General features: G+C 41.9%; 1 protein-coding gene across 6 annotated transcripts; it reads right to left on the bottom strand.

Annotated features, from left to right (window-relative positions):
• Positions 1-418: 418 nt before the first annotated feature.
• LOC143391271 (zinc finger protein 621) lies at positions 419-11,766 on the bottom strand. 6 transcript variants are annotated; one of them, XM_076843953.2, is made up of 5 exons: positions 11,434-11,766; positions 10,527-10,607; positions 4,665-4,791; positions 3,999-4,106; positions 419-2,658 (listed from the first exon to the last, which is right to left on the bottom strand). In XM_076843953.2, the coding sequence occupies exons 2-5, from the start codon at positions 10,575-10,577 to the stop codon at positions 1,601-1,603; spliced, it is 1,344 nt and encodes a 447-aa protein (XP_076700068.2). In that variant the 5' UTR covers positions 10,578-10,607; positions 11,434-11,766; the 3' UTR covers positions 419-1,600. The 6 variants fall into 6 exon arrangements, with proteins under 6 accessions (XP_076700068.2, XP_076700074.2, XP_076700051.2 ...); XM_076843959.2 differs by having other exon boundaries at positions 11,316-11,445; XM_076843936.2 differs by lacking the exon at positions 11,434-11,766 and having other exon boundaries at positions 10,527-10,645.
• Between the last annotated feature and the right edge of the window lie 13,964 nt (positions 11,767-25,730).

Here is a 25,730-nt window from a genome sequence, read left to right as displayed (position 1 = left end):
AACTAAAAAATAAATATTAAAAAAATTCTCTCTCTCTCTCTTTAAAAAAAAAAAAAAAAAAAGGTTGGGGATGTGGCTCAGTGGTAAAGTGCTCCTGGGTTCAATTCCCAGCACTGGGGGGAAAAAATCAACTGAAAATTCCACTTCATTAACCTACAACAGAAGCCTAGTCATTGATCTACTACGCAGCCCTCTTTGTTTCTAAAAAACAATATGGGAAGCTTATTCAGATTTAACCCGATTTGGATTCATATCATCACTTCTATTTCTTTGGTAATTCATCAAATTCATACTTACAACTCATGAAACCTGGAGAAAAGAAAATGGAGAAATCAGTGCTTGCAAAGAGAAAACCAGGATTCTCACCAGGAAAAACTTATACAACAGATGCAACATGGATAAAAGCCTTTGTGTATATTTATTTATTTTGTTTGGTGTATATATGTGTCTATTTATTTAGGAAACAACAGTTAAAAAGAAACATCTACATATCAAGAGCTAAACTAAAGGGGAAGCTGGGAGCAATAGCACATGTCTGTAATCCCAGCAGCTCAGGAAGCTGAGGCAGGAGGATCACAAGATAGAAGCCAACCTCAGCAACTTAGTGAGGCCCTAAGCAACTCAGTGAGATCCTGTCTTAAAATTAAAAAAAAAAAAAATTTAAAAGGACTAGAGATATGGCTCAGTGGTAAAGTATCTCTGGGTTTAAGCCCCAGTACTCAAAAAAAAAAAAAAAAAAAAAACCTAAAGGTGAAAAATCCTCCTTTACACATAAAGAAATGATTGTGCATGATTGCTATCACCATTATCAATGCATAAGTTTTATTATTTCATATTAACTTGTGCATAGAGTATTGGATCTCAATGATCCATAACAAAGGCATCACAATTTCAAAAGTATTAATACCTACCTAGTGAATGGCCTGGTAAATAATCTGCATTGATTTTCAAAGTCCATAAATGGAAATTTATTCTAATTCTCTACTTCCACAGATTTTTCATGCCTCCTCCTATTTCTCTGAGGTTGCTTCTCTCTAATTACATCAGCCTAATATAGGGATGTCCTCTTTCCCAAGCTTCCTTAATGTACCTAAGTAACCTCTCAGTTCTTCTAACACTGGTATCCCTAGGATGCAGTCACAGTCACTGTTGTTCAAGTCTGAAAGGGACCAATGCAAATGTTTAGTATTTCCATTTTCTACCCAGAAAAGAATATATTATATGAACACAGTCTTTAAATGTATACAAATTACAATGGAGTTTATATAGAAACAGTAGTAACCCATGTAAGGGAAAGGAAAAAAATACAAATAAAATCAAATTAAAGTGGAGATCTGTTGGTCATAAGAGCCATAGGAATGTCAAGATAAAGCTCATGAAGGCTGGGAGTGGTGGTACATGCCTGTAATCCCAGCGACTTGGGAGGCTGAGACAGGAGGATTACAAGTTCAAAGCCAACCTCAGCAAAAATTGAGGGGCAAAGCAACTCAAGTGAGACCCTGTCTCTAAATAAAATAAAAAAATAGGGCTGAGGATGTGGCTCAGTGGTCAAGTGCCCCTGAGTTCAATCCCCAGTACCAAAAAAAAAAAAAAAAAAAACTCATGAGGAGTGAGATGGGATCAGAATAATTGGGGTGGGCTTCACAGAAGAAGTAAAACTCTGAAAAACATGGACTATTTGGGTAGATGAAGAAGGTATTCCAGATATAGGCAGCAGCATGAACAAAGGCCCAGAGGTAGGAATGAGAACAGCATTTGGAAAGGTGAGTGAAGGCACAGCCACAGTGGGAGCAGGGCATGACCCCTGGACAGGAACTGGTGCTAAGGCTGGAGAAGGGCACTGGGGTCTGCTCAGGCTCGGCTCAAGAGCCTTGACGGGCTTCTCCTCGACTGGGTGTAACTTCTGATGCTGAACAGAACTTGCGTACCATTTGAAAGCTTTTCCACACACTTTACATTCATAAGGCTTCTCCCTGGTGTGAACTGTCTGATGCCGAATGGAGGTTATTTTCTGAGTGAAGGCTTTACCACATTCCTTACACTGGTAGGGTTTCTCCCCGGTATGAATTCTCTGATGGACAATAAAAAGTGACCTACACCCAAAAGCTTTCCAGCACTCCTTACATTTATAGAGCTTCTCCCCTGTGTGCAACCTCTGGTGCTGAACAAAGGCCGCGCTACGGCGGAAGGCCTTGCCACACTCCTTGCACTCGTAGGGCTTCTCTCCAGTGTGGATCCTCTGGTGCAGAGTCAAAGCCGTGCTGGAGCTCAGACCTTTGCCACACTCCTTACATTCATAGGGCCCCTCTCCAATGTGGTTTTTCTCATGGACAATACAGTCATAGCTAGACTTGAAAGCTTTGCCACATTCCTTACATTTGAAGGGCTTTTCTTCAGTGTGACTCATCTGATGCCGAAGAAGCTTTGAGTTGAATCTGAAGATCTTCCCACATTCTTTACATTTATAGAATTTCATTCCACCTCGAAGTATCAGATTTGGATTTAGACTGAAAGTCTGCCTTAGTGCCTTGCTTTTAAAACCAAAATGCTGAGTAATGTTTCTGGGCCCTTCTCCCTTGGGCATGCTGTGCAGCTCTGTCTCTTCAGAGGCTTCCTGCTTTATAAGTGGCTCTTCACTCTTGATCCAGGATTTACCACCTACCCAGAGAAAGCACAAGTGTTACTAGTTACTGAGCCAAAAGGAAAACGGTCAGGTGATGCCAATTTCCCCTTGAAGAATGATCTTTAGAAAAATACCCTTGAAATGGCTACAAGTACCCACAAAGGAGAATGAGAGACACAAAGATAAATATTGACATACAAGTGGAGAAGTGGAGATGCTCAAAAACAGACCAGGAAAGACAACCAGGAAATGGCCACCATGAGGAAGCCTGAAGAATGAACTAAGGCAGGGAAAATGGAAAGGAGAACCTCAGGAATGAGAAGGAAAGAAGGCAATGGGAAAAAGGGAAACCAAAAAAGATAAAAAGAGATAAGAGGGATTGGCAGGAAATTTAAAAAAAAAAAAAAATTAAGACAGATCAGAGATCTAGGAGAGGAAAAAAAAGATGCAAGAATGGGAAGAACAGAGAAACAGCTCAGCAGGTCTCACAGGCTGAGAAACAGAAAGCAGAAAAACATGCCCCACCTATAATCCAGGAAACCACCCAAAATTCTAAATAATACCCTAATGATCTTTAAAATATTCTATATAATGTTCTGGATGGGATAAAAAAATTCTTTCAGAAAGGCAGCTGGAACAGAAGTTGGACTGGAGAGCCATGGACCACCATGGCATCACTGCTCAAGGACCCACCTACATCAACTCCTAGAGTGCATGAGAAGCAAGACTGGGAATTCTCCTTCAAAAGAAAGCAAACCTGGGTAATCAAAACCTTCCAAGACTGGTAAGCCAGCTCAGAGAACTTTAGGTATTCTGGGCGTGTGTGTTGGGGCTATGCTAGGAAAATGTTCCTGGCCAAATATTCCAGTCCCATCTTTGACAAATACAATATGGACCTAAAGATTATGGGAAATGAAACTTTTAGATGATTCAGATACAAAAAAGACAAAGCCATTCTTGTCATTGCCGAAGAACTAAAAATAAAATTTGTAGCTCTAATACAAATCAGTTTGGCCCACAGGATCACATATTCCTTAAAATTGGCTGAGACCTCACTTCTTTGCAATGAAAAATTGCATAAAAAAAATCAAGAATTCCCACTGCTAAGTGAGATAAGTAGTAGTTTTGGAACTACTGGGTCATAGCTTTACTGCTTAGGAAAACAGCCACATGGATGGGCAGACAGTGTGGGGCTGTGCACTCCTAGGGGCTGATTTTTCCAGGCTCGGGTCAGAACTCAGTGAGGACAGAGGTGCACAGGGTATGACCTTAGCAATGACTGGGAGCTTTGATTCCTGCAGCAGAAGAAACATTTCTCGCACAGTAAACCAGGAAGGCAAGCTAAGAAACATTACAACTAGGTTCTCTTACTTACCAGGACTGACGATGCGCAAAACCTCTGTGTCCCAGGGATCTGCACCCCATGGCGCTTCCCCTCTCTCCAGCTGGGAGATGAGAACAGGTTTGTGGAATGGAAATGCTACTTTAGGAAGAAAGCAAGAAATAAAGCTGAGAGGAGACATCCAGCACTGTTCCTGAGACCTCTTCAGCCTACCTTCCATTGGGCTTAATAGGGAGGGAAATGAAACCCCCAGAAGGTCAAGTGAGCTACAGAAGAGTTCCAAGGAGGGGGTCCAACTGTGCTCCACAATGAACCAGGGGGATATGATTCTCCTCAGGAAGAAACTTTTCCATCTGGTCCTGACTTAGAAGAAAACTCCCTCTGGAAGCATGTATGTACTGCTTTCCTGGGAGACTTCACAGAGAAGAACCAACATTCCTAAAACTGCAAGGATGGAGAAACAAAGCACTCACTGGGGTTAGGAGTCAGGAAGGGCCTTTGCCCTCAGGTCCCAGAACCACACCCTTCCCTGGAGTGTAAGGAACTTCAATTTCAAAACCAAGGGAATCAGGGATTTCCCCACCCAGCATCTCTGAAGGATGGTGATAGCATCCCTCTGGAGTCACCAGGCCTAAGGGATACTAGAATCTCCAAAGCATCTGAGGCACCAACAGTCTCTCACAAAGGGAAACATCTTACCCAAGGAAGCCACATTCTCATAATTCTCCAGCATCACTTCCCTGTACAGAGCCCTCTGCGCAGGCTCCAGGCTGGCCCACTGATTCTGGGTGAAGTACACAGCCACATCCTCAAAAGTCACTGGCTCCTGAAACAACAGATTCCTGCTCAAGCTCTGAGTAAAGGGAAGAAGGGGGCAGTCTACCCTACAGGGAAGAAATAGCCCGGCCTCGGTTCACCACCCTAAGCCCCAGAGAAGGTTTCCTTAGGAAGAAAAGCACCCAGCACCCCAGCCAGGAGTTGGCTGTCAGCCATGTTCCTAAAATGGGGAGCACCAGCAATGTCCCATCTATACAACTCTGGAGCCCCAAATTGCTATCCCAATCACATAACCTGGCCTCTAGCACTCTCTCCCTGGTAACCAGGTCAACCCTTGTGTTCCTGGCTTTACAGATCTGTTCCTCTGGCACTTCCCATTTTCATGTACTCCATAATCCATCACTGTATTTTCTATATATTATCCACTAAACACAGCTGCCAATCACCCTGTCTCTACCCATCCAAAGCACATATACAGCCCCAACTGCCTCTTCCTCAAGATCATTTCTGTGTGCAGAGCAGCCACTACTTCAAATGTTCTGCATTTTCTACCTATCTGCTTATCAGAAAGCTGGCTTTCTTGAAAGAAACCTGTACCCTGCCTAATCTGGATGTCTTCTCTGAACCACCTATCTTCAGAGACAAGTTGGAAGTGCCCTGTCCTTGGACACAGATCCATCTCCCAGTCTTTGGAGCTCCATCCCACCTACCCAGGCTATCCTCCTCACTGGGTATACCTATCTCTGCCTTCCCAGGGGCCATCTCCATCTTCCCAAGAGTGGAGAGAACTAATGTTTGTTGATTAGCCCTGTGTATCTGAGGTGAGTGACTTTAAATCTTGTATTTCACTTAATCCTTACAACACATATATTGTAAGGAATTAACATTCCCATTTTTCAAATGATAAAACTAAAGTGCAGAAAGATAATTACTTTGGCCAAGATCATACATCGAGGAAAATAGTAGAGCTCTAACTTCAACCCATATCTGTCAAATATCAAAATGCATACCAGTCCTCCACTCTGGGCTCATAAACTTCCCTAAAAACATAGCTAAACCCTGAACTTCATGAAAATCTAGTGCTACCTCCCTTTTGGAGACTAGCTTCTTAAACTCCCCAACTCCTCAAACCATCACTCAATCCATATTTACCATATATCCTCCTGGCCACCTGGGCCCCTCCTCCCAATCTGGATTAAAGGTCAGTTATTTCAAAACCACACATAACATACTGGGAGCCAGAGCTTCTGAACCCTTCCATGACACCCAGTGAAGACCCAGATAGTTTCAATCTGACTCTGAGAGTCTCTAAAGTAGCCTGTGCCCGGGAGTCTGCATGGGGGAATAGGGAGAAAGGAAAGCTACTAGACCTGCTTTTGGAGGAAGCAAGGAAAAAACATACCAGGGATAAATTCTGGCAATTCAAATTGCTCACAGCAGCTCTACTGACTCTACATGTAGGTCCTTATAAAACAAGAGCAATGAAAAGAACTCAGTTTAAAGGAGATACTGAATGAAAAAGAATAAATGTAGACACTTCTCAAAGGGAAGCTAGCCTTTTAACTGAGCAATGATGAGATGCAAAGCACGCCCCAAAAATCCAAACAGCAGACTGAATCAAGTTGTCCTGTGAGTTATCATCACTTCAACTGGGCATCAAAAGCTTCTAAGGATGACAAACACAGGCTTGCAGGTAAAACCAAATTTCACCTTCACTTACAGCAAGGCAAACCTTACTCCCAACATCTCCAAAGCTTCTTGAACACCTTTTTCCTTCCAGCCTAATGCTACCAATCTCTTCCTCCCCAAATAGACCTTCCCATCTGCCATCAAATATCCCAAGTTTCATGAGTTCTAAAAATATGCTTAACATTAAAGGGAAAATGTACTGTCTTAAGACAGTTGGGTTTGGGATGTCTTTTTTCCCTCTTATGTATTTTGAAGGTCCCTCTGAACTTCACCTTGTTATTCTCCACAGTATTTTTCATCATCTGGTATACTACATTATTCGCTGTTTATCTTCCCCACCGAATGTAAGTCCCTCAGGCAGGGATTCAGTTTTGTTCATGACTGGATTATTAGCACTCACAATGGTGTCTGTCATATACTGGATGCTTAATAACATTTGCTGAAAGAAGTAATTTCAAAATTGGTTTGGCCATAGATGGAAAAATTTTTTTTCAACTTGTGAGGAGGGTGGAGAAGCTATTATGAACATCACTGTAACGGTAAAATGTCACAATATATCTGTTAAAGCTGAGGGATGAATATTTACCCTGAGCTGAGGTCCTATGTTCTGCAATCAGGCAAAAGAGCATAAATATAGAAAAGTAATGAACATAAATATCTTTTCTTGAAGATAAAATAACTATCTGTCTAAAAGTATCTAAAGACCCAAAAGAATAAACTGAAACACTTAGAACTGACAAAAAGTTCATTAACTTATTTAGATACAGGATAAGTAAACTATAATTATTAGATTTCCTAAATATCATTGATACCACTGGTTATCAGTCACAAGTTCTGCTCCCTCACATGCTGAAGTATGACATTAGAGAAGCACTCCAAAGCAAGCATATAAACCGGGGTTTATTTAAAAGGGGTAACATAGACTTCTCCCAGGAGGGAGAAAGGGGCCATAGCTGGTATCCTGGTATCCCAAGAAGTGAGGGTGTTTTGCCTTTTTATATGTCCTAGGCTTCCTTTGTTCTCCTGCTCTCTTCTCCTTATCTCTCTCCTTCCTGCTACTAGGCTCAGGAGATGCTTGATGGGATGGCCAAAAGGTAAGAAGCAGATGGATGGGAAAGGGCCAGATGAAGGAGCCCAGAACACATTAATTAACAACTTTATAACTCCGTATAGGGAGGAGATATTCCTGGGACAGGTTACCTTAGCAACAGGTGGGAGCAGGAGCAGATTATCTTGACAGGGTAGAAGAAGGGCTCCGAAGGAATTAACGTTTTAATTCCTCCATTCTCTGGATCCAACCCTTGCCTATCTGCCTGTTTAATTCTGGCCTCATCATCACAAACAATTGGAAAATATAATGGGAGAAAATAAGATGCCTTTTATATAAAAATAAATAAGAACAGACCTAACAGAAATTTTCATGCAAGATCAAGATGAGGAAAACTAAATGTTCACTTACTTGAAGAACTGAGTAAATTGGAATATAGAATTTCTGAACAGAATCAAATTTGTTTAAAAAAAAAAAAAAAAAAGGTCAGTTATTTCCAGACTCACCTATGAATTCAACAAAATTCACTTTCCCACCCCAAAAATAATGAGATTCATGTAGGGCTGGGAAATTACTTAAAGACTTCTGAAAAAAAATACATGTGAAAGACTAGTCAACAATATTTTAAGAGAAAAATTTGAAAGAAAAAAGAGGGATAACTAAACCATATTTTAAAAGGACAATATGTTAGCTGGGCATAGTGATACGTGCCTGTAATCCGAGCTATTTGGGAGGCTGTGGTGAGAGCATAAGAATTTGAGACAGCATAAGCAACACGGCAAGATCCCAGCTCAAAAAAAAAAAAAGCATAATATGTCAAGAAAATGAGAAGATAAACCACAGACAACAAGCAAATATTTGGCTGAGCGCAGTGGCACACACCTGTAATCCCAGCAGCTTGGGAGGCTGGCAGGAGGATCACAAGTTCAAAGCCAGCCTCACTTCTTGGGTTACCAGGATACCAGCTATGGCCCTCTTATCGCTCCTGGGAGAAGTCAATGTTACCCCTTTTTAAATAAACCCTGGTTTATATGCTTACCTCAGTGTGTACTACTCTAATATTCAAACTTCATCATGTGAGGGAGCAGAACTTGGCACCGATAACCGGCAGTATCATGAGCATGTAGCTCAGTAGTAAAGCATTCCTGGGTTCTATCCTCAGGACCAAAAAAAAAAAGAGAGAGAGAGAGGAATCTGAAAAAGCACTGTTATAAAACATAAAAAATAATTCTTATGAACAATCCTCAATTAAAATATGGGCAAAAGACCTGAACAGGTACTTCAACAAAGAAAATATACAGATGGAAAATAGTTTATGTGAAAAGATGCTCAAGATTGTAAGTTATTATGCTATTATGGAACTATAAATAAATACAATAAAATACCACTGCACACTTACCAAAATTCAAAACACAGACAATACCAAATACTGGCAAGAATGTGAAATAACAAGAACTCTCATTCATTGCTTATGGGAAAGCAAAATGGTACACACACTTTGGAAGACAGTTTGGCAGTTTATTATAAAACTATGCTACCTGGGCTGGAATTATGGCTCAGTAGTAGAGCGCTTGCCTAGTTTATGTGAGACACTGGGTTCATTTCTCAGCACCGCATATAAATAAATAAATAAAATAAATGTCAACAACTAAAAAATTTTTTAAATAAATAAAACTATGCTACCATATGCCAGCAATAATGTTCCTTGGGCTTTTATCAAAGGAGCTGAAAATATATGTCTGCACAAAAACCTGCATATGGACATTTAAAGCAGCTTTACTCATCACTGCCAAAAGCACCCAAGATGTCCTTTAATAGATGAATGAATAAACAAACTGAACTCTGGTACAGATAGTGGAATATTATTCAGTACTAAAAAGAAATAAGCTATTATGCCATGGAAAGTCCTTGGAGGAACCTTAATGTACATTACTAAGTGAAGAAAACCAATCTGAAAAAGCTATATACATACAGCTCCAACTCTGACATTCTAGATTAGACAAAACTATGGAGAGAGTAAAAAGATCAATCAATTGTTGTCAGAGGTTAAGGTGAATGGGGGATGAACAGGAAGTGCAGAGAAGATTTTTAGGGCAGTAAAGCTATCCTGTATGATACCATAATAATGGATACACATCATTATACATTTGTCCAAACCCAAACTCTAATGTAAACTCTGACCTTTAGGGGACTATGATGTGTCGACATAGATTCATCCCTTGTAACAAATGTACCTCTCTGTGGCAAGATGTACATATGTAGAAACCTCTGTTTTATGTGATGGTAAGAAGCATATGGGAACTCTGTGCTTTCTGCCAATTTTGCTGTGAATCTAAAACTTCAACAAAATATCAAGACTGTTTTCAAAATAATAAAAGAAAGAACATTACTTAATCTCTTACCTGAACTTCAATATTCTCTTCATTAACTCACATGCAGAATTCACCACTAAGGACTGGAATTCTTTTAATATGTATTTCTAACCATGTCACCTCCCCCCTGTTTAAAATTCTTCTGTGGACTCCTCCTGAACTCCTTTGAGAGAAATAAAAGTCCTCACCATGATCCACAATACCTGTGCCTACTTCTCCCACCACATATTGAACCACTATCTCTGGCCTCTTCCTATTTCTGGAGAATACCCAGCTTTCTCTCCCACATCAGAGCATCTAGCATTTAGAAAATGCTTACTGGAAGAACAATACTGGTCTTTCTGGGATACATCCACAATTTGTTGGATGTATCAATTCTTCAGTGAAGAATTTCTCTGATTTCAGCAGGTAACTTTTGTTGGCAGAATGTGGTCAGGACTTCCATTTTTGCTGGAGAATGTTTGGGTTCCCTTATGTCTACTTTAAAGCTACACATTCAAGTTCACCACTGTACACACAAAACACTTATTTCCCCGTCCATATATTTTACATTGCCATATCCCTGGTGACAAAATCAAAGAGGAAACCACAGTCTAGCCAAATGAGGCCCTCTTCATCCTTGCCTGATTACCTGATAGCTAATGTGAGTGAAAAGACTTAAAGGAAACAGCTCACCTGAGGCGTAGCTGTTTGGGTCATGGCTGATAGTACGTCTCCTGGCTTCATGTACTGTCTTCTGGGTTGGGAAAGCAGAACCTTAGAAGTTAAAAGAAGAAGAGCCATGAGTACTGTGAACCCTGTCCTAAGCACCCACACCCACCCTCTCACTAGAGAAACTCTCGGGCTGTTCTCACACGATGACCCCATTTCCTTCACTGCTCTGCTCAGCTGGACAATCCTCTAGCTGCCTGCTCAGTCCGAAAAGCATTCTTGAGTCCACTCACATGCAGTGGATTGAGGGATCAAAGAATCACCCTATCCTATCCCTATTGAAAGAACCACCAGACATGTCTGGTCATTGGAGAAGTGCCAGTTTATGGAGGAACAGCTCTGCACATTTATAGAGCTGGGGCGGGTTTAACAGTTTAATGGTTTAACAGTTGGCACAGGGCGCTTTGTGATTGGTGGGTAAGGATCATGAGTCAGCAGGGCTCACCACTGGGGGGCTCTTCCCGCTGCAGTCTCAGGGGATGGGGAAGTAACACCGGAATAGAAGCGCGCCATCTTTGGAGCGGTGGACTCCCAACACCATACTATAGTGTTGGGTCTCTACAAACATGGTTTTACAGACTGCATACAGGGACCTTGGCATTGAGCAGGGGTCTCTCTGGAGACAGGGAGCAGGCCTGGCTGAATGCGGACGAAGGGGAAATACTCGTGTCCCAGGGACTGATGCTGACCCAACAGGGATTTGAACACCCCACCCAGGGAAGGAGGAAATCATAATATCAGAAACGTAAATACCGGACGAGGGAGGCTATTGGGAAAAGATTTTTTTTGGGGGGGGGGGGCAGAAATGAGGTTTACGCCTCCGTGGGGCAGCCAGGGGCTGGGCGCCGGCTCTAGAAGGTCGTGCTGCTACCTCGGGCGGCTTCTGCGAGGCTCAAACGCTCGAGCGCAGGTGACGGAGGGGCAGGCCACCATTGGGACCCAGTTCAAGGGAGGAGGCTGACGAGCCGCCAGGGGCAGCGAAGAATCTGGCAAACCAAGACCTGGCCGGTGGAACTTGCTAACAGCCACGATCTTCCTCCGCGAACATCTAGAAGCTGGAAACTAAAAGCCGATCCGGAAGCAAGCAAGCGCCCAAGGGCCCTCTAGGCCGCCTGGAGGCCGCACATCTCGGTGGTCCCCGCCGCCGGACCCACGTGACTCTGCGCCCAGCTCAGCACTCCTGGTTGCAGCGGCTGTCTGCTGATCTGTGGCAGATGACACATCCTATATATTAACATGTGTCTCTGAGACAGCAGCCTTTGGACAAAAGTGACACCCGCCTAACCAACTGCCTCTCAGCTGTCGGCCCACTTTACTGCGTGGATCTCCCGAAGCCCCGGCTGTGCAGGTGTGGGGAGAATGTCACTTGTTATGTCATCTCCAGGAGGCCCGAGCCAGGGATCCTGCTGGAGGCCACGGTTGGCAAGGAAAACCACGGTTCCACTTACCCTTTTAGTCTTCGTCCTTTCTGGGACCTAGACCCGTGTGGGACAGACTCATCTAACAATGAAAATAAATGTGACTGTTCCCAGACATCCTGTATATACAGGGTATGTCCTGTATTAAATGTTTTTGTCCTGTACTGACATGGGTAAGATACCCAAAATGTTCCGTATTTAGCTTTTTTTAATAATTACAAAAACTCATTAGTGCTATGTTTCTGTCCAGCAACTGGCACTTATATCATTTACATGGTAATACTGGGGGGTGGGGTGAATCATTCCTTCACAAATAAAGACCTGGACAGTCCCTGATGGTCTTTCTGAAGGAAGGGGGCGGGGGAGGTGGAGGATGAGAATTTGAAGTTCTTATTTTTCATAGTCAAGAAAGGAAAAGGCTGGCACTGTGGTGCTTGCCTGAAATCCCAGCTACCTGGGAGGTTGAGGTAGCGGGATCGCTTGAACCCTGGAGTTTGAGACTGGTCTGGACAACCTAGCAAGGCCTCTGCTCACATTTTTTAAAGGAAAAACAAAAGTGAGAAAGAAAAACAGAAAAAGCTATTCTTTGGCCAAAATCCCAAGTCCCAAATTGCTGTTAATTTACATAACTTAAGGTCGGTCAGCACACATGCTCTGAAAATAAAAACAAGAAGCAAAGGCCTCACCTGTGTGCCCACCTCCTCCCCGCCATGCCACACCTCCATAAATGTCATTCTGAAAGTTAGCAAGTACTTTGCAACCTTCTGAACATGAACCAATCAGTGATAAGTGCCCCTCAAACCAGCCAATCAGTGGTGGCCTTACATGCTGGACAACAACCAATCAGCACGTACCTCACTACAATAACCATGCTTCCAAAAATCAATGAATCAACAAGTAGCTTTACTCCATGACCTCTTGGGAGTAATGTAGGAAGACAGGCAGGCTTCACTTACTTATTTTTCACCTCTCTGGTAATTCTACTGAACATAGTTCAGGTACATAGCTCCTATCCACCAAGCACTTAATGCTACAAAAGAGATTTAGCCTCCTACCACAAAAAGCTGAAAGTGACCCTGGGTGTCTAAATATATTATTTTGTTATAGGAATCCAACTTCTTATGTTTTGTCTTTCTTTTTGCTTGTTTTGTTTTTAATTACTTTCACATGGACTAACAACAATAGCACAAAGAAGTCCTATCGTGGAGACTATTAGGAATCTACAGTATGACAAATCACTCTAAAACTTTGTAGTTGAAAGCAATACTTTACATTTATTATCTCATAAAATGTCTGTGGATCAACAGTTTAGGAGTGGCTCAGTTGGTGGCACTGGTTTGTAATCTCATGAGATTCCTCTTAGGTGTCACCTGGGACTACCATGATCTCCACCTTGATGGAGACTGGAGATTTCTCCCTAAGGCAGCTCACTCACATGACTAGCAAATTGGTTCTGGTTATTGGTGTACTCCCATAGGGAGTACTCTCCCAACATGGTAGCAAGCTTCTACCTTAGGTGAGCAATCTAAGAGGTTGAGACTGAAGCTGTGGTGTCATTTATGACCTAACTTTGAAAGTCACACCCTGTCATTCCCTCAGTATATATCATCATAGGTCAGTCATGATGCAATGTTAGGCAAGATAAAAAAGGGTATGAATGCCAGGGGGGACTGTTGTGTAGGCTGACTATGCAGAGAAACAGCCCTATTCATACTATCCATAGTATTTTCATTATAAAGTTTGTATGAGCAATTGTTTTAAATAAATTGGACTTCCAGGAACAACAGCATGATAAGGACATATATTTGGATACTGTCCCTATGGAAATGAACATTCGCATGCATGTGTATGTATGTTGGCACACATATGAGTGTACATGCACACAAATACAACACAACCTTTAAAAAGTATCTGTCAATTTTCTCTTAACTATATTGAATAATATGAATTACTTAGAAATAAGTCTATGAAAAAGTATGAAAAATATGTTCAATAAAAAATACAAGACTGTGAGATAAATTAACAAAGATCTAAATGAATGGACACCCATGTCCCTGGGTCAAAAGATTCTATATAAAGATGTCAAAACCGCACCCCACCCCACCCCCACACATGAATCTACACATTCAGTGCAATCAAAACTCCAGGAGGTGTTTTATAGAAATTGACAAGCTAATTCTAAAATTTCAATGGAAGTACAAATGGCCAAATCATCTCAGACAAAAAAAAAAAAAATGAAGTTGAAGAACTAACACTATATGACCTCAATACTTTTACTAGAAAACTATAGGAATTAAGATGTTGTTTTAATGAGGTCAAACAGGTGCTTTAAGAAAGACAAACAGATCAATGGAACAGAATAAAATCTAGAAATAGACCCTCATGTAAATGGGCAGTTAATATGCAACAACAGTGCAAGGGCAAGTCAGTGGGGAAGCAATCATCTTTCCAAAAAGTGACACTGCAATCATGAGCCATAAAACACCAAGCTAATAAATTTGCCTTCATCAATACTAACATTTTCTGTTCTTTAAAACACCATTGAAAAATAATAAAGAGCATTTAAAAAGAACAAAACACCTACAATGAAAATCATTAGTGATGAAAGCCCGAATGCCTTCATCTAACGGTCGTGAATAACACAAGGATATTTGCTTTCACCACTTCCACTCAACATTGAAATGAATGTTCTAAACAATGCAGTGAGGCAAGAAAATAAACAAAAGGCTTCCAGACTGGAAAGAAGGAAGTTAAACTATCTGTACACATAGATGACCTGTGTAGAAAATTCACTAGAATCTACAAAAACAGTTACCGATATTGCTTGTCCAAGGAAAAACTTCTCCAGTCTTGAGGACAGAGTGAAAGGGGTCTTCTTTGTATGCAGTGATGAAGATTTCTGCTTTTCAGGAGAATTTTTTTTTTTTTTTTTTTTGGCTGGCCCCAGTTGCCAAACCTACCCCCAATCAACCTCCTGTTCACTAGTTTTCTTCATCCAGTCATGTCTTTTTTTTTTTGGGGGGGGGGGGAGTTCTCACCTGTCTACTCCATCACAGTAAACGATGCACAATGGAGGCCACAAGCCTGGACAATTTAGTTCTGGATACAGAGCTGATACCTGCTCCCTCTGGACATCAAAAGGGTAAAAAAGGCAGGAAAGGGGGGCTGCACAGGCTAAGAGGATGCTCGCTCACCTGGCACCAAGTGGTCTGGGGCATGGCCAGCCTTCCTGCTTCACGCACTCCTTTGGGTTTTGGAGAAGTTATGCTGAAGAGAAATAAGGAGGCACAGGTGAGACTTCTGCTGCCTCGCAGGGAGACGACACATGTCCCGTTACGTCTAGCCACCTCTGTATCCCAAAGACATGGGTTGGAGAATGAGAGAGTACACGCCCAGCATCAGCAATCAGTTACCAAGACCGCAAAACGAGCTTTGCAAGCCCAGCTCCGCACCAGTGCCCAGAGAGCAGACGGGGAGAGCTGCTGCGCTCCACCGCAAGTAGTTTTACCGCCCCCTCCTCTCCAGGAGCCTGGGAAGCCGAGAGTCACCTGAGCCTCGATCACCATTGACTACCACTCCACCGACAGACTGGCAGGCCTAGGCTGGGGTACAGGCAACGACCCTGCTACCGGTAGTTCCTCCTGGGGATGTCGTCAGGCCAGCTCGCCCGCTGAAAGATTGGTCTGGAGTATTAGGGAGGGTTCTCTCGCGTTTGCCACTCTGGCTGCACTTACAGGTACTGAGGGGTCTACTGCTCCACATGTGCCACATTGCTTGGGTTCTGGGGCTGTGATGCACCCAGAATAATGAGACACATCTCAGCAACTTGGAGAAACTTGCAGCAGCTTTTCAAGACACTGTCTTAAATTTTTAAAAAAATAAAATAAAAAGGATTGGGGAGGTAGCTCAATGGGGTTCAATCTTCAGTACTTCTCCCCATCCCCAAAAAAGGCTGAATATATATTCATTGAGAGCATTGACTAGGCTAGGTCCAGAAACCTAGCTGCACCACTTACTAACTGTGTGACCTGCAGCCAGTTTTTCTGCCTGCTAAATGAGTAGCACCAACCTCAAAGGACTGTTGAGGGTTAAGTCATTAATGAGCTAATGTGTTGGCAAAGTATTTACAGTAGTGCCTAGCACATAATAGGTGTTCATGAGTTTGTTATGCTTTTTAATTGTGTTCTTTGTTTTTGAAGATACAAAATAGGAGCTGCTGGGGCTCTAGTATATGTCATGGTTTACAAAAAAAAAAAAAAAAGCTATTAACATTTGGCCTTAGAATCCTTTCCCACCCTATACCAGATGTGTGTTCAGGCCACACCTTGGTTAATGGTTCAGTAGCCTGTGAATAATGGGGCCGTCAATAGACCTGTCAATAGGACAACCATCATGATTCTCTCTCATTACCTATTTGCAATCCAAGCAAATTTCTCCTTCCTTACCCAAGAAGCTCTCCTTGGAGGTTGCCAGAGTAGAAGACTGTTTTACTTTGACAGTCCAGTACTTCTGAAAAAAAGCTTCAGAGACATGGACTACTCACCAAGCACTGCTATATAGAAAAACTATCCTCCCCCCTCTCCAAGAACAGGAAGACTAACATCTGGACATCTGGATATATTCCTCTATTATCAAGGGTCTCACTACTTGGAGTTTTGTATTCCTTCCATAGGAAACTAGACTTGTGTTCCAGCTACAACACAAGTTGTGCTGTGGAGAGTATATTAGGTATCTACCGATGTTTAATTCATCCATATAGTACTTCTTGGTTGAAAACACCAATAAACATTTTTATCTTTCACAGTTTCCGTGGAACAAAAATTTAGGAAGGGCTTGGTTAAGTTTTACTGGCTAAGGGTGTCTCCTGAGTTTTCAATCAGAGGTCACTGGGGCTTAAGTCATCTCAGGGTTTGACTGACACTAGAGGATCTGCCTTCAAGGTAGTTCACTCCTATGGCTGAGGAACTGTTACCAGGAAGTCTCAGTTCTTTCCCATGTGAGTGTTTTTACAGCATGGCATCTGGCTTCCCTGAAAAGTGAGCTCTCCAAGAGACCAAGACTGAAGCTACAATATCATTTGCAATTTAGTTTTGAAAGTCACACACCATCATTTTCTCAATACATTATCATCAGAAGCTAGTCATGATTCAGTGTGGGACAAGATACACAAGGACTTAAATGCCAGGATACAAGGACTATTGGGGGTCGGGAGATGATAAAGACTACCTAACCTCAGAGACTACCTCACAAAAATAGTCCATTTTATAAAATCTATACTATATTTTCATCATAAATTTATTGAAAGCAACTGTCTTAAATGAGTTAGATTTCCAGAAACAACATGAAAAACACATATTTGCAATACTGAAACCTTTGCTAATCCTATCAAAAAAGTCTTTAGCAGATTAGTTCTGAAGAGTCTCAAAAATTAAATATAAACCTACTTTATGACCTACCCAACGCACTCCTGGTATTCACTCCAGAGAGATGAAAGCATATGTCCTTACAAAGACTTGCACAGGGGCTGGGGTTGTGGCTCAGTGGTAGAGTGCCCGCCTAGCATGCTTGAGGCACTGAGTTCGATCCTCAGCACCATATAAATATAAAATAAAGATATTGTCTTCACTTAAAACTAAAAACATAAAAAAGACTTGCACAGATATGTTCATAGAAGCTTTAGTTGTAACAGCCCCAAACTGGAAATAATCTAAATGGTTATCATCAGGTGAAACAAATGGATAAACAAATTAGATAAACAAACTCTGGTCTATCCATACAGTGGAATACTATTCAGCCAAAAGAAGGAATAAACTATTGATAAACAATAACAGGGTTAATCTCAAAGTAATTATATTGTGTGAAAAAAACCAAACTAAAAACAAACAACAAAAGCACATACAGAATTATTGCATTTGTATAAAACCCTAGAAAAGGAAAACAAATCTATAGTGAAAGAAAAGAGTTCACTGGTTTCCTGGAACAGAGGGGGAACAGGTTGGGAGGGAATGATTATAAAAGGGCATGAGGAAACTCTGGGGGTAAGAATATGTTCCTTATCTTGGTTGTGATTATTTGACAGGTGTACAGCTGTCCCTTGATATGCACGTGGAAATGGTTCCAGGACTAACCATTCCCCCAGGATAACAAGCTCTTTATATAAAATAGCATTGTATTTGCATATAACCTAGGCACATCCTCCCATATACTTTAAATCATCTCTATATTACTTTTTTAAGCCTTTATTTTTTTAAGTTGTTGATAGACCTTTATTTATTTATATGTGGTGCTGAGAATTGAACTCAGTGCCTCACACATGCCACAACTGGCCTTACAATCCCAGCCCCTCTATATTACTTAAAATACCTAATACATTAAAACTGCCAAGCAAATAGTTGTTAATCTGTATTTTTTTACTTGTATTGTTTTTATGGTTTTATTGCTATTTTCATTGTTTTTTTCCCTAAATATTTTCAATCTGAGATTGATTGGATCTGCAAGTGCACAATCTGTGGATACAGAAGGCCAACAGTATTGCTCTAGAGATATATTTTTTTAATCTTATTCAAATATTTTCTTTTAAATGAAGAAAGCTAATGTCCATCCCTGTTACAATTGTGACTTCTTCAAAAAGTTTATTTTAGGTCAATATTTAGAAACATTATTTTTTCCTACAGAAACTATAGATGATAAAGATATGAACTTTTCCAGACTAGCTCACAGAAACCTATCTTCCTCTAATTGTAACTGAAATCCATCCAAAAAAATAGATTAGAAAATTAAATTCTCCCATTAAATGAAAAAACTGGGGGAAGGCTCTCCACAATTCTGAAACTCTCTGTTTAAAAGTAACCATTTTCATCCCCCACATGAGCCATATGAGAGAGGAAAATCTTTTGCCTATAAATTATTATAATGAAGGAAGAGGCAAGGCAGGATATGTTCCCAGGTTCTCTCTCTCATCTGGACAGGCACCTCTCAGGGTTCCTCTGTCAAATAGTGCCCAGTGGCCCTCACAGTATTTTCCCTCACTCCAGCAGGGTATCAGGACTGGTTTAGGGAATGGAATGCTGTTAAAAGAGAAAGAAGAAGAACAGGAAAATAAGATGAATTAGAGTGAATTATGGAACTCTTTTCAGTTCATATTCTGCTTTTAGGAAGGGAAAGCTGGAACACACAAGTGAGGTGGGTCCAAAGGGAAGGAGCCAAATTATCTCAAGAAGAAATGAAACACATCTGGCCCTATCTAAGTTTGGGCTGAAATAACCACATCATTAGGGGACCAAAACCTCAAGAAAACAGGGATGGTCTAGGAAAACAGGGCTTAATTAGGGAATCAAAAAACTTCTCATTTCCCATTTTTCCCAGAGCAGAGCCTCTATTAAGGAACCTGAGACATATATTTTAATATTATAAGAGACCCCAGGCCTCTCCCCAAACACTATCCCTGATGCTGGTGAATTGGAGAACTCAGCTCATAGAGTTATAAAAACTGAGATTATGAGAAATATCTCAGCCTATAAGGGGAAAGAAAACAGAAAGTTCCAAAGTACGGAGGCTAAAGTAATAGAGGAAAGAGAGCCTTACTCAGAAATTACAGCCCTCTAAATCTCCAACACAGCATCTCTGTATAGGTCTTGAGGGTAGGCATCTGGCTGGCCCATTACTTCTGGGTTAAATACAGGGTCATACACTCAAAGGTTACTGGCCCCTGGAACAAAATATTCCCCCTCAAATCCTGAATAGGGGACAGGAGTGTGGGCACCAGCAGCAGATAATTAGATAATCTGATTAAAATCAACATAGCAAATTAAATTTCCATTGGGAAATGGAAAAACATACAGAATAGAATATGTGTACACAGACACACACACACACACACACACACACACCCCTTCACTAAAGAACAACAACACAAAGGAATAACTTGCAAGAGAGAACATGTTCATGAATGAGAAGTATTTTTTCTAAAAACTTATTGCTCAAATTAATCTATAAATCAGGGCAATCCTAATGGAAATTATTTCTTATTCTAAAACTCAAAAGTATCTGGATTATGAAGATATATATGAATATTTGGGGACAAAAAGGGAATTGCTCTACTCAGACATCAACAGTGCAGTAAAAATATCCTAGCTGGACTCCTACAATTACCTCCTACTAGTCACATTCACTTTTCACTTTATACCTCCAATAGCTTTTCTATAAATCTCATCGATCTAATAGAAAACAAAAATAAAAAATTTTTTTCAATGGCCCCAACTGTTCTTAAGATGAAACCTAAACTCTTTCTTATGACCTTTAAGTTCCCATATGATCTGGCCCCTGCATCTCTCTACAGCTTCAGCCAGCCTTAGCTCTTTCCCTGGGCTCTGTATAATCCAGCCACACTGGCTTCCTTTCTCCACTTCATCTTCAAACAAGTCAAACTCGTTTCTACCAAAGACTTTGTATATGTATGATTTTTGTCGAAAGTGGTAAAAGGCAAAATGAGAGCATTTTGTATATTTGTTCTTCCACCAACCTGGAATTCTCTCCCCTTTCTTTAGATCACAGTGCAGACATCATCTGGTCACTGAGACCTTCCAACTGGATGAAGGAGGCCTTGCCCAGCTGTACACAAGTCATACAAGAACTGGTCAGTGCCTGCCTCTCTCACCTCATCCCTATCTGCCCTGCCTGGTTCCTTTCACTTTTGAAGTACTTGCCTTCTTTCTGTTGCTTAAAAACTCATAACATTGTAAGACTGTTCACACCTTTGATCCTTGCTGTTCTCTGACTGATTCACTCCCTCACCTCATTCTGCTTAAATATCACCTCCTCGGAGCATCCCTTCTTTCACTCCACACACTCTAGTCACTCCTCATTCCCTTACAAACCTTTCCCTGTTAGCATGTTACAGTCCCTGGCTGTATATTATGCCTCAATGGTGTTTTGTTGGTGTCCCCATTAGAATTTAAGTTCCTTGAAGACCCTGTCTTGGTTACTATTAATGCAAAACAGGAATGGCATAAATACCTGTTAAATAAATGAGTCTGCAAAGAATTTAATAATTTAAATGATTCTTGTCACAATTTCCCGTCATATTCACAAAACCCATGGCATGGCACACTGAGCCTGCTCAGAATATATCTGCTGAAAGAAAACACCCCCAGGTTTATGCTAATCTACATGCACAATTTACAGGGCAAATATATTCCACTACAAGACTTTTCCTGTTTCAGTTTTCATCTATAGATGGTAATGTGAATTCCCAGTTCCCAAAAAAATGTTACTGGCATGTGCTTCCACTTCACCAATTAAATGGACTTTCTCAAAAACAGGTGCTCTCTCTAACCAAAGCTATTTCCTGGTCTTGATGCTCTCATTTTACCATCTACCACTTTCGCCCAAAATCATACGTATTCATGTGCATAGACACACATATAGACTTGCCATAGCTGTACTGCCAAGGGGAAGCCAGGTGGGACCCAGAGTATTGTACTGATTTCTCTGAGCGCTAATAAAAGGCAGACTTAAGATCAGCTCATCTGTCCAGAGCACCTTTGACTTTCCCTGACTTCCTGCATTGCTATCTGATCTTGGAAAAGGAAGTGCCTCTGGATCTAAGTGAGGAACTAAGCCGGGAATGAAACTGGCCTTCTCTTGCAGCCCCCATACCAGCCTACCCGCTTATACCCATGCCGGTAACTGGTTCACTGAGAATCATGATTGCCCTCCCACACAGGAGACTCCTGGCCCCAACTGCACCAGTAACGAATAACTGCTCCATCACTGGGAAACAGTTTCTAAATTTCTTCATGCTGAAAATCAGCTTCCTCATGTTGAAGACGGAGGCCAAGAATAATTAAAGATTGACATATTCTCTGGCTAAGCACAGCCGAGTTGCATCAACATATGTTTATCTTCTGGCTTTTGTTTCTATAAATTGTAATGTCTTCTGTGGGACCCGTGGAGAAGCGACCTAGCTGCTTCTCAACCCAGTTTGATCAAATTACATGAAGTTCATTTTTCCTTTTCTTGTCGTTTGCCTCTTATGAGCGGCTACTACATCCTGTCATCCTGAAATCCAGGCATGGTCTCTGGGCGAGGCTACCAGTAATAACTGTATTACAGCCAAGGCACGAAGCTTCTCAAAACACGCCACTGCACTTCACTGCCCACAGCTGAGTCCCAGCTAGACAGAATCTTGGCCCCAGAGGGGCTACTCGGGTTGGCGAAGCAAGTAGTTGGTACTGAATGCGTCTCCATGCCTCTGACCGCGACCGAGAGAAGACGCCTCCGCAAAGTGGGCAGATGGCAGCTGGATCAATAAGAGCTTTAGGGCAAAATGCTCATAATGCTGCTGGGTGCAAATCGAGCTAAAGGCTCAAGTGGCCCAGGTGCTAACGCTGGCGGCAGACTTGGGAGCTCGGGGAAACAGAAGACGCGACCATGAGACAGTGGAAAAGAAAGTAATCACATAGGTCGTCCAGATCGTAGGGCCAGTGCCCGTCTCCCGAGCGAGAGTACTTGCCCCGCCACCGGCCACGAACCGGAAGTCCTGCTGGAGCCCGTCCTCTCTAGGAAGTCCGGAGGCCTCACCTCTCGGTGGTACATTGGCTCTGCCCCAAGCCGCCTTCAGTTGTCAATATTGGAAGTTTTTTTGTTGTTTGTTTTGGAGTGGTGCGGGGGGATTAAACCCAGAGGCGCTTTACCACAGCGCCACATCTCCAGTCATTTTTATTTTTTGAGACTTGGATGGCCTCGAACTTGGGATCCTCCTGCCTGTCTTCCGAGTCGCTGGGATTTACATCTTGCACCATCACGCCGGCATTATTAAAGATTCTCTATTGATTAGCGGTGCAGCCTTACGTAGCCAGACCTCAGAGGCTGGCCACAGATGGGGCCGCAGCAGGATCCTGGAGGACACAGATGATTCTAGATTTTGCCTGCACTCCAGGCTTCTCCATGCGCAAGAGAGATGGAAAAGCCAGACTTCTTGGCTTCCACAGCATGGTATCCATCATATAGGGAAATCGCTTTTTGTAACTCTTCTTAAACCCTCACCATTGACAGGACCCTGTCCAGAAGCTGAACTGGTAAATATGAATGTAGCAGCATCTAGCTTGTGCTCGATTGCTACTTGTTCCCAGAGGACTTGATAACACAGCTAATTTTGACATACTGAGTGTTAGCCTTCTCCTAGAGAAAGACTACAAACTGGGGAATTATTCCGATTTTTTTTTTTTTTTTTTTGGTACCAGGAGTGCCTAACCACTGTTCCACATCCCCAGCTCTCTTTAGTAGTAGTAGTAATAGTAATAGTAGTAGTAGTATTTACTTGTAGATGGACTCAATACCTTTATTTATTTTTATGTGGTGCTGAGGATCAAACCCAGTGCCTCACACATACAAGGCAAGTGCTGTACCATTAAGCCACAACCTTAGCCGTATTACTATTTTTGATACAGGGTCTCATTAGGTTGCTTATAGTCTTACTAAGTTGCTGAGGCTGGCTTCAAATCAGCAATTCTGCCTGAGCCTCCCAAGCCACTGATTTTACAGATGTGCACCACCACACCCAGCATTAGTCCAATTTCAAACTGTAAACACTAGGGATTACCAGCCAAGCACACTGCAATCTAGACTGAACAGTAGGAGGAGGCAGAACTCTACCCTAATCCTTGTTACAGTATGGAGTACAAGGAGTGTAGATATCTCCAAAGGTGCTACTAGGAAATCTCTGCTTGAGAGAAGGCGACTTGGGGCAGAGGCAGTCAAGAGAAAGGCAGGAATTGCCCCACCAGAGGCTGAACCTTCAGGAGACATGCCAATGGTGGCTGGATGAAAGGAGAAATCATGCAGCCACATTGTTTTTGTTATTATCAACCCAGCTTCCATGCTTAAGTGGCTATGAATTATAGAAGGAAACCCAGGGAGCACTATAAAAAGGACTGAACCAGATGAAGATCTATAACAGAGAGCCAGCCTCTACAGCTGCTGAGTTGGCTGCACATATAGGTCCCCAGAACTACTATTGATCCTTATACAACCATGGCCAGAGGTGCTTGCTTACCCCAAATACAGAGCCCAGAGAAAATCAGAGGAGCCCATGTCCCTACCTCCTATAACTCCACTAGCTCTTCTACCCCATGACTGGTCAGCCAGTCATGTGGACAAAGGAAGATCACTGATGAACCCAGGTAGAGAAAGCAGAGAGGGAAGGAAGGTCCAGAAGTGAGACTGAGACTAAGCCTGAGTGTGTGCCGGTTATTCCTGATTGCTTGGACTTTCCAGGTTCCAGACCTCCCAGGTTTTGTTTTTTGGGCACTGGGGATTAAACCCGGGAGCACTTTATCATTTTGCTACATCCCCAGTCTTATCAAGATAGGTTCTAAGTTGCTGGGGTTCAGCTAAGGTGCTGACGTTGGTCTTTAACTTCATGATCCTCTTGTCTCAGCCTCTTGATCCTAGGGGATTATAGGCATGTACCACCATACCTGGCTCCTTCTTGCATTCTTACCCTGGAGTTTCAGGATGCATGCAGGAATCCTCACAATAGGTTAAATGTATTTAATTCAAGGAGATGTCTCCTGTTTTTATTTAAAAAGAGTCCTAAATAATATATTTAGCTAAGTCACTGATAAAAGCAAAAGTCTCCAAATTAAACTCAGGTAATGACACCCATATACCTTGCCTAAAGGCAATGGGGCAGTCTTTATGCAAATCTCAAACTAGTAAGTAGAGGGGGTAGAAACTATTTTTACTTAACTTCTAACACCAAATGTGTGGGTACACAATTCTCCAACTCTCTAGACACCAAGCAGTGTCCTAACAATTCAATTCTGGCACTAACTACCCAGAGTTAGTGTCAGACCCTACAGATCAAGGGCTCAGTTCACAAGACTCCTCCCAATATAGATGCCAACTAAGTCCTAGGCCATCTGTACTTCCAATTGACCAGTTTTAACTCATAGGTTCCTACAACCCACTCCTCGGGTTTGATAATTTGTTAGAATGACTCACAAAAATCACAGGAAAGCATTTTACTTGCTATTATTAGTTTTATTAAGCAGATACAACTCAGGAATAGTCAAATATAAGAGACACACAGGGCAAGGCATGGGAGAAGGGGCACAGAACTGTCATGCTCTCTCCGGGTGCACTCCCTTCCCAGCACCTCAATGTATCTACCAACCTGAAAACTCTCCCAACTCCCTTGTTTAGGGATTTTATGGGAGCTTCATTATGTAGGCACAACTGATTGAATCATTAGCTACTAGTGATCAACTTAATCTCCAGCCCTTCTCCCCTTCCTATAGGTTGGGACTGAGGCTGAAATTTTCAATCAGATTTTCACACATTGATCTTTCTAATAACCAGCCCCTATCCTTAAGCTATTTAGGGGCCCTCAATCACAAGTCGTTCCATTAGCATACAAAAAGGACACTTATTACTCTGGAGATTCCAAGGGTCTTGGATGCCCTAGTATCAGGACTAAGACCAAATACAAGACACTTATCACGCTGGAAATTACAAGGGTTTTAGAAGTACTGTGGCAGAAACTCAAGACTCATATATATGAAGTCTATATATACATATACACACACAGATAGCTAGATATGTATACAGATATATTTCTTATTGTATCACAGTTTCACAGGGGGAGGGGAGTTGGTATGTTTAAATATAACATTTCACTTTCAGAGAACATAGAAACTTCTTAAGGGAACACCATTGTTGGAAATTAAGTGATGCACGAGTTCATTTT

The sequence above is a fragment of the Callospermophilus lateralis genome, chromosome 1, assembly GCF_048772815.1.
Source record: "Callospermophilus lateralis isolate mCalLat2 chromosome 1, mCalLat2.hap1, whole genome shotgun sequence".
In the NCBI taxonomy this organism is placed as follows: Eukaryota; Metazoa; Chordata; class Mammalia; order Rodentia; family Sciuridae; genus Callospermophilus; species Callospermophilus lateralis.
The sequence above is the reverse complement of the archived record's forward strand: the minus strand, read 5'-3'. Positions and strand labels throughout refer to the sequence as shown.